Genomic DNA, 13,331 nt, shown 5'->3' with positions numbered 1-13,331 from the left:
CCCCCCCCGCCCCCTGCAAGCTTTTGGCCAGTTCTACAATTTGTTTCAGCAACTCCTCAAAATCCTAATCAGGACATTGCCTGCCATTAAGTAAGTTACCTGAAAGAAGCTTCTCATATGCTTATAATTATTGATTTTACTCAGGTACCTGGCCTGTAACCACTTCTACTATTAAAGAAAGACACTCGTGATAATGGCTTCCTAAGCTTTACAATTTTTGAGTGTTTGTATACACCATCCCATTTGATCTGTCCTTTCAGTCCGAAGCTCTAGGCAATGCCATTTCCCATCAGAGAGAATATGGTAGACAGGAGCAAGAGCATCAGAAGGGGAATCATAAGAGTAAGACATCATAGGGCTTGCTGAGTGCTAATGGATCATCTTTGTAATCCTAGTGACTTAGGAAGGAGGCTGAGATCTAAGGATTGTAATTCAAAGCCAGCCTGGATAGAACTGTCTGAGAGACTCCAATTAAACAGCAAAAAAAAAAATGGCTCAAGTGAGAGAGTAGCAGCCATAGTGAAAATGCTGAATGACAGCATGAGACCCTGAATTCAAGCCCCGGTCCTGGCAAAGAGCAAAAGAAAAGGCAAGAAAAGAAACAAGAAAAGAAAGGAAAGAAATCAGCAGGCATTTTTCAAAACCCCACACTAGAAGCAAAATTTGAAATTTAATTATGGTAATGAAGGACGAAGGCTCTGCCAAATTGATAGAAATCTAATTATGAGGAGGACTCAATTCTAGACTATCGTATTCTAAATTGCTAGCTATAGTTTTATATTTCTAGTTTATGTGTTTTTTTAATGTATGTGCCATTTTAAGAACTATTGATACTGCAGATAATTCTACTTGATAAAAATATATTTTCTGCCTCAAATATATGACTGAAGAGTTCTTGCTGTAGCTCTAATTCGGTTCTTTCCAAGTAAAGAGAAAGCTCAGATGTTTGCAACCAGAACATTACATTTTAGGTTTCTGTCTTGGGTAGTAATGTGAAAATAGGAGTCACTTAACAGAAATTTGTTTGTTTATTAATTTATTGAGACAGGGTCTTGCTATGTAGTCTAGACTCACTTGGACTTCTCTATGTAGCTTTAGCCTGTCCTAAAAACCCCTGATTCTCTCGCCTCAGCCTCCTAAGTGTTGAGATCACAAATGTGTGCCACCACACTTGATCAAAAAGTTCTTTTCAAGCAATTTACTTAAAATTCATGCAACTAGGTATGAGAGTTTTTACAGTAAAATATGAAGTGAGGTTCTTTGGTTTTGCAGTTGCTGTGCTTAGTATCGATTTCCTCTGAAGGACAATGAGAATTATAGCAGAATATATTTCATGTTACACAAATGTTCTTTGAGCCCTGAAAATTGCGGAGGAATAAGTTGTTAGAAGAAAGCTGATAATACTCCTCTTGATATTTAATGACTTCTCACTGAACAGTGATTTTGAGGTCAAAGTAAAATGTAATTCCAGGAAGTTGGAAAACAGGAATTTGACAAAATCTTTGATAACTTCATGGCTAAGATAACGATATGCAGGTAGAACATTTTGTGCAACTTGAATTTTCAATTGGCTGAGCAACCATAATGTATAACATGGAATGTTGATTTGATGTCCTGCATACAGTAAGTGCCTAATGAATCCCCTTTTCATGTTATTGGTATAGTGATATTCTGCCAGTTGCAGTAGATAGGAACACCCTGGTTTGGGAGAGTTTTGTGTGCGAGTAGCCTGTGAATTGCCTGGAGAAAACAGCATTATTTGTTTGTTGTTGTACTTCCTGTAGATGTTAGTATGTAGAAGGTTATACCACACATTTTTACTGAGCTGGAAATAACTCTATCAAAGACTTACAGGTATATGAGGAAAATGATGTGAACCTCCTGTTCTTTTTAGGCAATGTTAGCAATTTCATTGGATTTTTCAATCCAGTACATTTTATGTCAGTATGTTTTATTCTGGCTTCGGCTTTCAGAAATGTTCTGACTATCTTACAACATGGGGATCAAAGAAATCGTTTCAGCTCTGGGAGATATTTCCTTTCCTGTTCAGTCTATATGCCTAGCTTTTCTGGTCCCAAATAGATATATACTTCAAAATATTATGAATGTATTTCTCTTTTCATTCTTGTTAACAACTTTTCTTGCACTTGTTTTTTTTTCATTTCAATGGTTTATTATAAACATCAGTGCAATCTGAGGCTGCTTCTGAAGTAGTACATTGGTAATTTCTAGAACTATCATATATCACTGTTTAAATGAAAATGAAGTTGTGAATAAGACAAAAGTGATGAACTACTCTTTTATCTGTAGTTTTATCCCAGGTAAAAGTAGATGAAACTATTTGCTGGAAGATTTGTAAATATTTTGTTGAATAGTTTTGTGTTTTTTTCATTGTGATATAGAACTAAAAGTTATCTTTAAATTGGGAATTTAGGAATATGTCTTACATATTCTGTTTTCCGTATGAAAATAATATTCCTAGCAGGGACAATAGCATTTGCCTGTGATCCCAGATTTGAAGCAGCTAAATCACAAGGATTGCTTGAACCCATGGATAAAGTAGAAGCCTGATGCTAGTGGCTCATGCCTGTGATCCTAACTACTCAGATGGCTGATATTTGAAGATTGTAGTTCCAAGTCAGCTGAGGTGGGAAAGTCTGTGAGATTCTTATCTCCAATTAACCACCCAAAAGCTGGAAGTGGAGCTGTGGCTCAAATGTTAAACCACTAGTCTGGAGTCAAGAAAGCTAAGGGACAGGGGCTGGGAAGGTGGCTCAGTGGTAGAGCGCTTGCCTTGCATGCATGAGACCCTGGGTTCAATTCCTCAGCACCAGATAAGAAAAAAGGAAAAAAAAAGCCGGAACTGGCGCTGGGCTCAAGTGGTAGAGTGCTAGCCTTGAGCTGAAGAGCTGAGGGACAGCGCCCAGGCCCCACGACCAGACCCCTCCCCCCCACAAAAAAAAGAAAGCTAAGGGACAGTGAACAGGCCGTAAGTTTAGCCTCCAATACCAGTTGTGCATGCATGTGCACGCACACATGCATGCATGCACAAACACATGAATAAAAATAATATTCTTAAGGAAGAGCCAAGATACCATTCTACTCTGTTAGTTCTCGAATTGCATGCCTTTGTTAGATACTTTTGAAAACCCAGCAACAGGTCATCACTTTTGTCCTGTTTTGTGATCAGTTGAATTTTGGGTTGAGTTTTCATTTGGAATGCTGTGGGTGGAGGAAACAAGCTTGTCACGCACAAGGACTTGACACCTTTGTCTGAATGGACTTACATTGTCATTGCCAAACATGTTTAAAGTGCCCCTTTAGGACACCTGGTAAGTTTTCCCATGAAGGTAGTTATATCACAAATGAATCTTTTATTTTTTTCCCCTAACAAGGCACCATTTTAGCAGGCATGCTTCCCTATCCCTTCACCAGGAAACAATAAACCTGGCCAAAGCCATAATTTAAAGAAATGGTTGATTGTGGGCGCAGCCTTCTAGAACACGGGTCAAAGAAAAAAGTGGGGTGTAAAACTAAAAGAAGGTGTTAAAACAGGGTAAACTGGTTTTCAAAACCTTTTCCTCTTTAACATGCCAGAGGTATTGAATGTAAAAGTCATTTGGAGGATTATCTAAAACCAAATCATTAAAAGATCAGGTAAAGGATTTTGAATGCTTTATTTGTTTATATATTTATTTTTGGTGCCAGTCATACAGCTTGAACTCAGGGTCTAAGATGCTGTCTTTGACCTTCTTTTGCCCACAGCTAGCACTTTACCACGTTAGCCACAGCTCCACTTCTGTTTGTTTGGTTTTTATTTTTCTCAGTAGTTTATTGGAGGCAAGAATCACATGGGCTTTCTTGCCTGGGCTGGCTTTGTGCCATGATCCTTAGTTCTCAGGCTGTGGAGTAGCTAGGATTATAGTTGTGAGCCACTAGCTCCGGCTCTTGTTCATTGAAAAATAATATTGAGTGATAAACTCCTAAAACTTGCGAGAGTATATTAAAGAGAGATAGCCTCCAACTTTTTTTTTTTTTTGTCGGTTGTGGAGCTTGAACTCTGGGCCTGGGTTCTATCCCTGAGCTCTTCAGCTCAAGGCTAGCACTCTACCACTTGAGCCATAGTGCCACTTCTGGTTTTCTAGTGGTTTATTGGAGATAAGAGCCTCACGGACGTTCCTGCCCAGGCTGGCTTTTGAACCGTGATCCTCAGATCTCAGCCTCCTGAATAGCTAGGATTACAGGTGTGAGCCACCGGTGCCCGGCCTCCCAACTTCTTTTATATTTTCTCCCAAGGTAGATGTTATGCCTAACCAACCTACAGACAGAATATTCTAAGTTAGGAAATCCTTCATCCAGTTGTGATCAATGGTAATCTTTGCATTTGTATTTGTCTTGAGTCTGACTGTCTCATTTCCTCCTTTTCCTTTTCCTTTTCTTTTCCCTTTCTCTTTCTTTTCCTATGTGTATGTGAACCAATACTGGAGACTGAACTCAGGGTCTAACTGCTGTCCCTGTGCATTTTGCTCAAGGCTGGTGCTCTACCACTTTTTGATGGGAATTAGAGATAGGAGTCTCACAGACTTTCCTAGGCTGACTTTGAACTGTGATTTCAGACCTCAGACTCCTAACTAGCTAGGATTACAAGCATGAGCCACAAATGGCTGGCCTGGAGAGTCTAGTTATTCTCATGGGTATGCAGGCCAGCCAAGTGCAAAATGGTTCTATAATACACAGGGCTCATCGTCTCGACAAAGGCTTACATGCTAAAGTGGGATAGGAACTTTTGTTCAATAGCATCTGCTTGCGCAAGAAGTCAGGTCAGAGGCACTGTTGGTACCTTAGCTATTTTGCAGATATTTAGAATGTTCTTGAGAATGACTTTTGTTTTGAGTGAGAGGATCTAATGAATAAAACAATATAATATTTAAACAATTACATCACAAAACCATTCTGATCTTTACTAACAAAACCACCAAAATGTCAGCTAGAGACACTTGTCATACATTACACTTTTTTAAGAAATAAGAAAAGGTCACTTTTTATTAAGTGGGCTTGAGCAAAAAGAAAAGATCAACTTATCTATCTAGAAGTAATGTGAAAAAGAGGTATTTTTAAAAGCAAATAAAATAGACATCACAGGCATATCTTTTAAGTATATTTTACTGGGGTGTGGGCAATAGACAGAATAAATAAGACCTTGATGCCCCTAAAGGGGTGGCCTGGGAAACATGGCACTTGCCTGAGAGACAACATAGATTGTGGCCCGACCAAGTCACGTGGTGGGAGGGGGCTCTTTTCTTTCTCTTCCACATCCTTTCCTCTGATGTCACAAACCTATTCTTCCCTGGGAGAATTAATTAGTATTCATTGGGTGTAGTTGGCTGGAGGAAAGAAGGGAGCAGAGGAGGGAGGCGGAGAGAGAGAGTGAGGGAAAGATCTTAAGAGAGACTGTGAGGAGGAAGAGCTTGGTGGGGGAGCAGGTCTTTCCTGGGCGCCTTGAGAGTCGAGTCTGGGCACAGAGGGGTACAGAATGGCTGTTTTATAACTGGGATCCTCTGTGACGTATTGCTGCCGGCTCCTTGGCACCTATCTCTATGGAACAGTAGGCAGAACGAGATTGACGCTGACAAGACTTTTACATCTTGGAAGGGGCTGTAATCTACTGTAGTGAAGAACAGAGCCTCTCAATCAGGCGGTGTAAATACGAGACCGAGGGGAGTCCAAAAGAAAAGGAAGAGGAGGGGAAAAAAGTGTGTGTTGGGAGAAAGCAAGGAAAAGCATTTTTGGTGGATGGTATGAAGCCAGCCATGGAAACTGCAGCCGAGGAAAATGCTGAACAAAGCCAAGAGAGAAAAGGTACCCTGTACTCTGACAATAGCCTGTTTAAAGCTTTTCACTGAGGGCGCTTGGAAAGGGTTAGCCTGGTTTTGTGTCTTTTAAAATGACTCTGAAACAATCCCTATGGCATACTCTTGTTTTAGGGTGTTTTACCCCCTGTGGACTGATATTCAATTGATAAAGCAGCCTGTCTTCAATCTGGTCCTGTTGTAAATCTTCCTGCGGAACAACGTATTTCATAGAAGGTTGTCCACAGTTGTCACCTTGGGCAGCTGCATTGGGGAGATTGTCTTTTTTTTTTCTGCTATAATTAATGAGAACTTAGATCCGATGTTCTGCATGTTATATTCTGGGGACATGGAATATACTGTTCTCTCCCAATCCTGGGGAAAACTAGAGGGTATGCATGCTAATTATGATTTTCTTCCATTAAGAGTGGAATGATTTGGACATTGTCTAAATTCCTTCCTCTAATATGATTGTTGTTTCTGTGTACCAGGCTCTGGATGTGACACGTAATGAAACATTTACAGTTGGAGCTTGAGAGAGAGGGGACATAAGCTCTGTCACCTAGCACTGATGGAAAGGAGAAAAGGGGGGGGGGTTCTTATGCTAATTATGGTTTAAAGATTTGGGAGAGGAAAATGAATAAAGGTCCTGTTGATCATGTCAAAATTTTGATGCACATATTAGGTATTTGGAGAGATCAGTATTTTGCAGTTAAAAAAAAAGGGCAGAAAATTGAAGCTATAATTAAACTTCCTTTCGTAAATAATGACTGATGTCAAGTTTGACACCCCGTGGAATCAGCTCAGCCACTGTTAGGTTAATGACATCGCACTGCATTGTAATTGATCTCTCTCACCCAAAGATAGAAACTGTCACAAATGCACAGAAACGTGCTCTCTAACTGCAGTGGCTCAAATAGCAAAAGCCATCATGTTAAGGTCATTTCTCATAGCCTTGACGCCTAATGACAGTTACTAAATAATAGTAATTCTTCAGGATGAAGGCGTAACTGTTTTCCTTATGAATAATTTGCAGTTTGAACCCTATGAAATTGCTGAGAGTTAACCATTTTAAACCTACAAAACCAGCATCCATATGTAGGCTCAACTGCATGCTAGGGTAGAGGCTGCATGTTATGTAAAGGATTTATTCTACATACATTGACATTGATTCCGAATAGACCAATTTCCTTTCCAAAATTCAGTTTTTAGATATATGAGAAAATCCACATAGCATGAAATTTTCCATTGTATTTTTAAGTATATGATTCATTGACATTAAATGCATAGCGTTTTAATTTTAAAGTTGCTAGTTTAATTCAGTTTTTGTACCAAACCAACCTTTTCCTCAACCAGAAAAAAAAATCCATTTTTTTTCTTGTATGTGTCTGCCCTCCCCCCTTAACCTATGTGAATCATGAAAGAGTAATAAAAATACGAGACACTTGGGAATATTTGTCAAGCTAAAGAAGTAAAAGTTTGAAGGTTCATTATTATTAATTAGTAAGTTGATTTACATGCTTTAGGATAAAAGGACTGCATGGTCTTGAAAAAGACTATCAAATTTGTAGCATTTTCCCCCTAAAGAAGAGATGATTTCGTTTTGTACATGCTTTATGTAACGTTTACCCATGACAGATAGAACCATTTGGGCCTCTGCAACACATTTTAGTCTGTACAAGATCATACTACTTGTAAGTATGTAAGTAAGAAAAGCACATATAACCTATATAGAAACTCTACATTAAATTTTCTCATCATTATTTAGTCTCATGGGTTACTATTATATCAATTAAATGTTTAATAACAGGTCTACAGGTCCCCACTCCACCCATTACAATTGGCATACGAAAAATTTTAGCCTTAGCTTTAGAGGCAAAATTAGAAACGAAAGATTATTCTTGAAGGAACTTTAGAAAGCACCACAATTTATAAATATTAGTTATTTGTTAAATAACACAGAACTAACAAGCTACCAAAACATAGCATCATATATATAACAGAAGCTAGAATAAGAAGATGGGCCAGGAAATTTGTTTTTACTGATCTGCAGCATCATTATGGGAAACACTAACATGTTCATCTGGCTTATCTTCAATTCTTTATTTAGAACAAGTTCAGCTCCACAAGATTACAACTCACCCAAGTTTCTTCCTAGTTCCCCAGTTTGTTGGACTCTTATCATTCAGGTGCACCTAAAACAAAAGCTACCTCAGGTCATGTGTGCTTGTCATTCCAGGCTTACTTCTTCAGGTTTCATTTTGTTTAGAAAATAAATGTTTATTTCATTAACATTTAAAAAATTGAAATCATAACAAAAAATGTATCCTATAATTCTGGACCTGGTAGAGTCCCTCCCTCCCTCCCTCCTTTCCTCCTTCCCTTTCTTTTTCTTTCTCTCTTCCTCACCCCTTTCAGCAAGGGTTCTTATTTCCTGACTACAATCCTAGGCATGTTGCAACTATACACAGAGGTTTCTTTCTTTCTTTTTTTTTATTCCTGTCAGTTCAGTTCTTCCTTTCCTACTTGTTTTCAATTGTTGCTGATAGGGAAAAATGCCCAACTTCATTTGGGGTGTTACTGCCCTATGGCTAATACCCAATAGCTTGTGAACTAATAGGGTTGTATAATTATTGCTGTGTCTGTTAAATTAAACTTGACGTTTCTACTTGGTGTCCTCTCCTGGAGGGAGTTTAGGCAGGACAACGCCTCTGAGCTATTATGATTCAGTCACTCCTACAGAAATCTGTTTCTTTAGAAAGTCAATCGGAATGGTTTGTTCCTAGTTCAGACAAGAGTAAGCTAAATCTTTACAAAACCAAAGCATTTGCACTTTTGAAATTGTGTGTTCTTTTTAACAGAATACTCTATCAACCAGAATTCACACAAGGTGTTAGGCAGATATTCAGGGATTTTTATGGGAAGCAAGCAGGTTTTCTCAGATGGATGTGTGAAATGCCATATTACTGAAATATGATTTTTAAATTGAGAGCATTAAAATATGAGGATTGAAAAGCATATTCACTGAAATGGAATAAGTGGAGAAAATGAATAAGACAAAATCAAAGGAAATAGATAATGGGATCCAGTAATAAAAAGATATGGTTAGGTTTCCATTTATTTCAGTGGAATATTACTTGATGTCAATTTATTTGTGAAAACAGATGCATCTAGAATTGCAGAGAGTACATGTGGTTAGTGGGTAGACAAACGATTGAATTATAACAACTCTAGTTGTTCTATTATGTACAAATAAATCTGAGTATGATGAAAATTATTTTATTGCATGTAGGAAAATGGAATTTACTCAATTACAGTCAGGGTAGTTCACTTCCTATGAACCATTCTGAACTCAATTCCAGAATCCAGACATTAAATTAAGCTCCTAATCACATAGGAAGGAAAACATAGTATGTTGGAAAATTATTTTAATTTAAAATAAACTGTAGGATATGGTCTGAGTAAAAAATAATGGATTTCAATGCTTCATAAGAAATGTACTCATTACCTTGCCCATGTAATTGTAACCCTCTGTACAGTATTTTCACAATAAAAAATAAATTAAAATTAAAATAAAAAATAATGGATTTAAATAATAGACTTATTTACAAGATTAACAGATCTATTTTAACCTTTTTGATCAAATACAAGTAATTACATATTTTTAATTTATCAAAATGTATCACACCAGGCTCTTCTTTTATTTATTTGCTTATTTTTTCAGGAAGAAAAGCACACCTTTAAACTCTATCACTTGTATGCTAAAAATCCAAAGGGACACATTTAACATGTTGAATAATGATTTAATGATCTAAGCTAATATTTTTTCCTTCCCTCACTCTCTCTCTCCCAGTTTTTCCCTCCCAATCCCACCCATAAGTTGTATGGTTCATTTTCTTCATTGTGTCTAGTTAGTTCCATTGCTGCATGTGTTCACCCTTTGTCTCTCCATTCCTGTGCCCCCCTTACACTCCTAAAGACATATAAATGAACAAATAGAGAAAAAGGAAAGAAAACAAAAACAGCAAAAAAGAAAAAGCCCTCTTATTTTCATTTCCTAAAGTTCATTTCGATAAATATTTTGTATCAGATACACACAGGCATTGTGCCTCTCTGTTCTTCTCCTAAGAGTAATGAATTTTTATTGACATTGTCTAAATTCTTTATGTGAATCTGATACAGAGAAAGTTTTAGATGTAGTTATTCTCTGTAAGGATTTGCCAAGGTGGACATCTGAAGAGATGGTATCTAGAGAATAGTCTGTAGAAAAGAGTGTGTAGCCAGATGGTGCAGCACATATGTGGTAGGTGTGATGTGGCATCATTTGATGTGTTTTTTTAAGAAAATTTAAATGTGGAGAAAGATCTTGATGAGCCATCTGATGTATCTGCTACTTTATTATCAATTCTGTGAGCATGCTTTTTAAGGCTTAGCCTCGCTATTTCATTAGAAAAGAAGAAATCTGGCCCATTTCTGGAAATGTCTATTTGGGTTTTTTTGGGGGGGGAACTGAGTTGTAAATCTAAATTAAGATTGCAGTGCAGATCACATTTCTCTGATACTTGGAAGCACAGGTCAATTTAGAGTAAGTGATCTTAATAAAATAATTGCTCAGTCTTGCTGCATTTAAGAACATGCAGAACAGCCAGGGTCACCCTGACATAAACTTCCCTTCACTGAAGATGAATTAATTGGATTGTTGCAGAGATCCTCCCTTGCTCTTTTATCCTTTGGACCCACTGAGTATACACTTGAGGTAGTTTGGCAGAGCTAGGGGTGGCTCTGAAAGAGCCACACATTGGCTTTTAAGAGGAGGCTGTAATCCAAGCTTTGCCAGTGCGCATTGTTGCTCATCATTTGTTCTCATATTCAGTGAATAATGTTCTTTTCTGAAATGTCATCCTCTGTCCTCTCAGCTCACATAGCATTGAATGGGCACTCACAGGCATCCTTAGGAGTAGTAAATAATACTGGGTGTAACCACAATTTTGTTGGTTGGTGGCAAATTAAATAGCCAACAACTGTGCCACAGAGAAGAATTTGGATCAATAGCCAGCCCAGTGGTATTTCTTTTTCACTGAGCATAGAATAAGAGCTAATAAAATAATGCTCTATTTTATAGTTTGGCTTATTAATTAACTTTTTTTTATATAGTCAAACCTTGCTAGGCTCTATCAGTATACATTTTCTGTAGAAGACCAGGTAACAAATATTTTGGCATTGCTGGCCACAGATTTCTATTCAGCCTTCTCACATCTGCCACCAACTTGTAAAAATGTCCATAGATAATAAATGGGTGTGACCAGGTTCCAGTAAGAATTTATTTATAAAAACAAAAGCCCACTGGGCCAACCCTTCCTCTAGTCTGTTGTATTGTTATGACTTTCCTTTAATGTTGTAACTAATGGCTTAAAAGGAAAGATGACAAATATGGCTTTGAAAATACCAGGGAATGTCTTCTTTCCAGACAGCAGTGCTTGTTACCTAGTCATTTCCAATGATGATTTCCTAGATGCTGAGAAGCAGTCCAACCTAAGTTCGTTTGATTAGCCTTGTCACCAGATCACATTAAAAGGGCGATGGCGGCTCATACCTGTAATCCTAGCTATTCAAGAGGCTGAGATCTGAGAATCTTGGTTCAAAGCCAGCCCTGGCAGGCAAGTCCATGAGACTCTTACCTCCAACTACTAGTAAAAAGCTGGAAGTAGAGTGGTGACATATGATAGAGTACTAGCTTTGAGTGAAAAAGTTAAGGGACAGTGCTTATGGTCTGAGTTCAAGCCCCAGTGTCAGAAAAAATAATGCATCCCTGGAGGCAGGTTACACAGTTCCACAACCAGACTCCTCCTCTTCCTCCCTGCTGAGTGAGCTTGCACAAAAGATCATTCCTTTCTTGCTACCTCTCCACTCTTCATTTGCCATGATAAAATAATACTTTCCTAGGATGACTGTGACAAATGAGGCTCCAGGCAACACGTGCTTGCTAACACAATGGTCAAACACATTGTAAGCACTGCACAAATGAGAGCAACTAAAACAACTTCATTGTACCCAAATAGGTTTTCCTTTTCTTTTGAAATCAGACATTATCTTACCCTGAAGCCAAAAAGGTTTTCTCTAAAACAACAGCTACAAAAGGACGTCTCTGCTTCTCTACCTAGTATTTCTTGAGTGACCAGAGATCCTGGAGAGTGGAACTGGGACTATGTAAAGGCTGAGATTTTCGGTAAACAAAGCCAAGGTCTTTGCTTATTTTGTTAATTGTGCTTATTCACTTGGTCTTTATCTATAGAGACCTGAGGTGCCACAATGAGCATTGGGATCCTGTCTTCTGCTGGGATCTTTACCTCCTTCCATGTCAGAGGCATTTCTTAATTCTTAAATAACTGTACTACCCCAGAGTACCTACCTCCTTATTAGGTTTTATGGAATTTTCAGGTATAAACTGGCCATAGTGACCTTACTGTTATGCAGATAATAGTTATCAATAACCTCTGTACTAGGCTATTTTTCTCTCCAACCCTCTAAGAGGGAAATGTGTGACCAGAGAGAGAACTGAGTCCCTGGAAGAACAATTGTCACCTCAGTAGTGAGTAAGAAGAGGTTTGAGCCTAAGATCAGCAGCCTTTTCTCTATAATACACCAAAAGATCATTGAAACACGGTTTAATCCAGAACATTGAAGGCCCGACTTCCTGAGTTGAAGATGAGGTAACAGAGAATGCCACAGGTGTCAGGGAGGGCAGACATTTCATGCAAGATTCATCAGGCCATGGAGTAATTTGCCAGCTTTTTAGGACTGGAACTGGGTACCATTAGAGAGAGAGAGAGTCTCTGCTTACCTTTGCCTGTGCAGCTGGCAATAATTATAGTGCTCTGCTGGTCTCAAAAGGAAATCAACAGAAAGAAAAAAATATTGTAAGGAGCCCAATTTTATCTATAGATAGTATCCTCCCCAAATGAGCATTTGATGTGTGTAAGGGTGTTGGGGGATGGAGAAAATAAGCAAAGGAAAGAAAATTTTGGTGATTTGTGTAAACTCCAATTCAAACACGGAGAAAGAGACTCCATTGTGAACTTACCATGCCAAGTTGAGAACCTGATATGGAAAGTTTGCATTTTGAGAGCCCAGAGTTTTAACTCCCCATTTCCTTTAACTATGTAGTAAAAGAATAAATAAAAATGCTGATATAGAATCTTTGCTGGAGATAGACACTGACTCTTTGCCACTGAAATTGGCAGTGAACAGCAGAGCTGAAATGGAAATTGGCAGGTACCACTGGATGTACCCAGGCTCAAAGAACCACCAGTACCGTCCCGTGCCAACCCTGGGGGACAGGGCTGGCCCCTTGAGCAGTCCAGGTAAATACAGCCTTGGGTTGAATGCTAATAGCAACTCAATTGTTATCTTTACTATGATTTGTGATGGCTCTTTCAGTGTGGTGATATTTTATGTTTTGCCTGATGCATTCATTTGTTGACA

The 13,331-nt window shown here is 38.4% G+C and overlaps 1 protein-coding gene across 5 annotated transcripts in view; it reads left to right on the top strand.

Annotated features, from left to right (window-relative positions):
* Positions 1-13,331, top strand: part of Gpm6b (glycoprotein M6B) — a 130,569-nt gene that overhangs the window by 90,321 nt on the left and 26,917 nt on the right. For 2 of the 5 annotated variants that reach the window (XM_013032185.1, XM_013032186.1), the window contains exons 1-2: positions 5,495-5,859; positions 13,091-13,210. The exons of 1 other annotated variant lie outside the window; for it this stretch is intronic. In XM_013032185.1, the coding sequence (XP_012887639.1) occupies positions 5,799-5,859; positions 13,091-13,210 (181 nt within the window). In that variant the 5' untranslated portion in view covers positions 5,495-5,798. Of the gene's footprint in view, positions 1-5,494; positions 5,860-13,090; positions 13,211-13,331 lie in introns of those variants that run through there. 2 more of the 5 variants (XM_013032187.1, XM_013032189.1) reach the window with 1 other exon arrangement.

The sequence above is a fragment of the Dipodomys ordii genome, unplaced genomic scaffold (genome assembly GCF_000151885.1).
Source record: "Dipodomys ordii isolate 6190 unplaced genomic scaffold, Dord_2.0 Scaffold150, whole genome shotgun sequence".
NCBI classification, from domain to species: domain Eukaryota; kingdom Metazoa; phylum Chordata; class Mammalia; order Rodentia; family Heteromyidae; genus Dipodomys; species Dipodomys ordii.
This window is presented reverse-complemented; position numbering and strand designations above follow the sequence as displayed.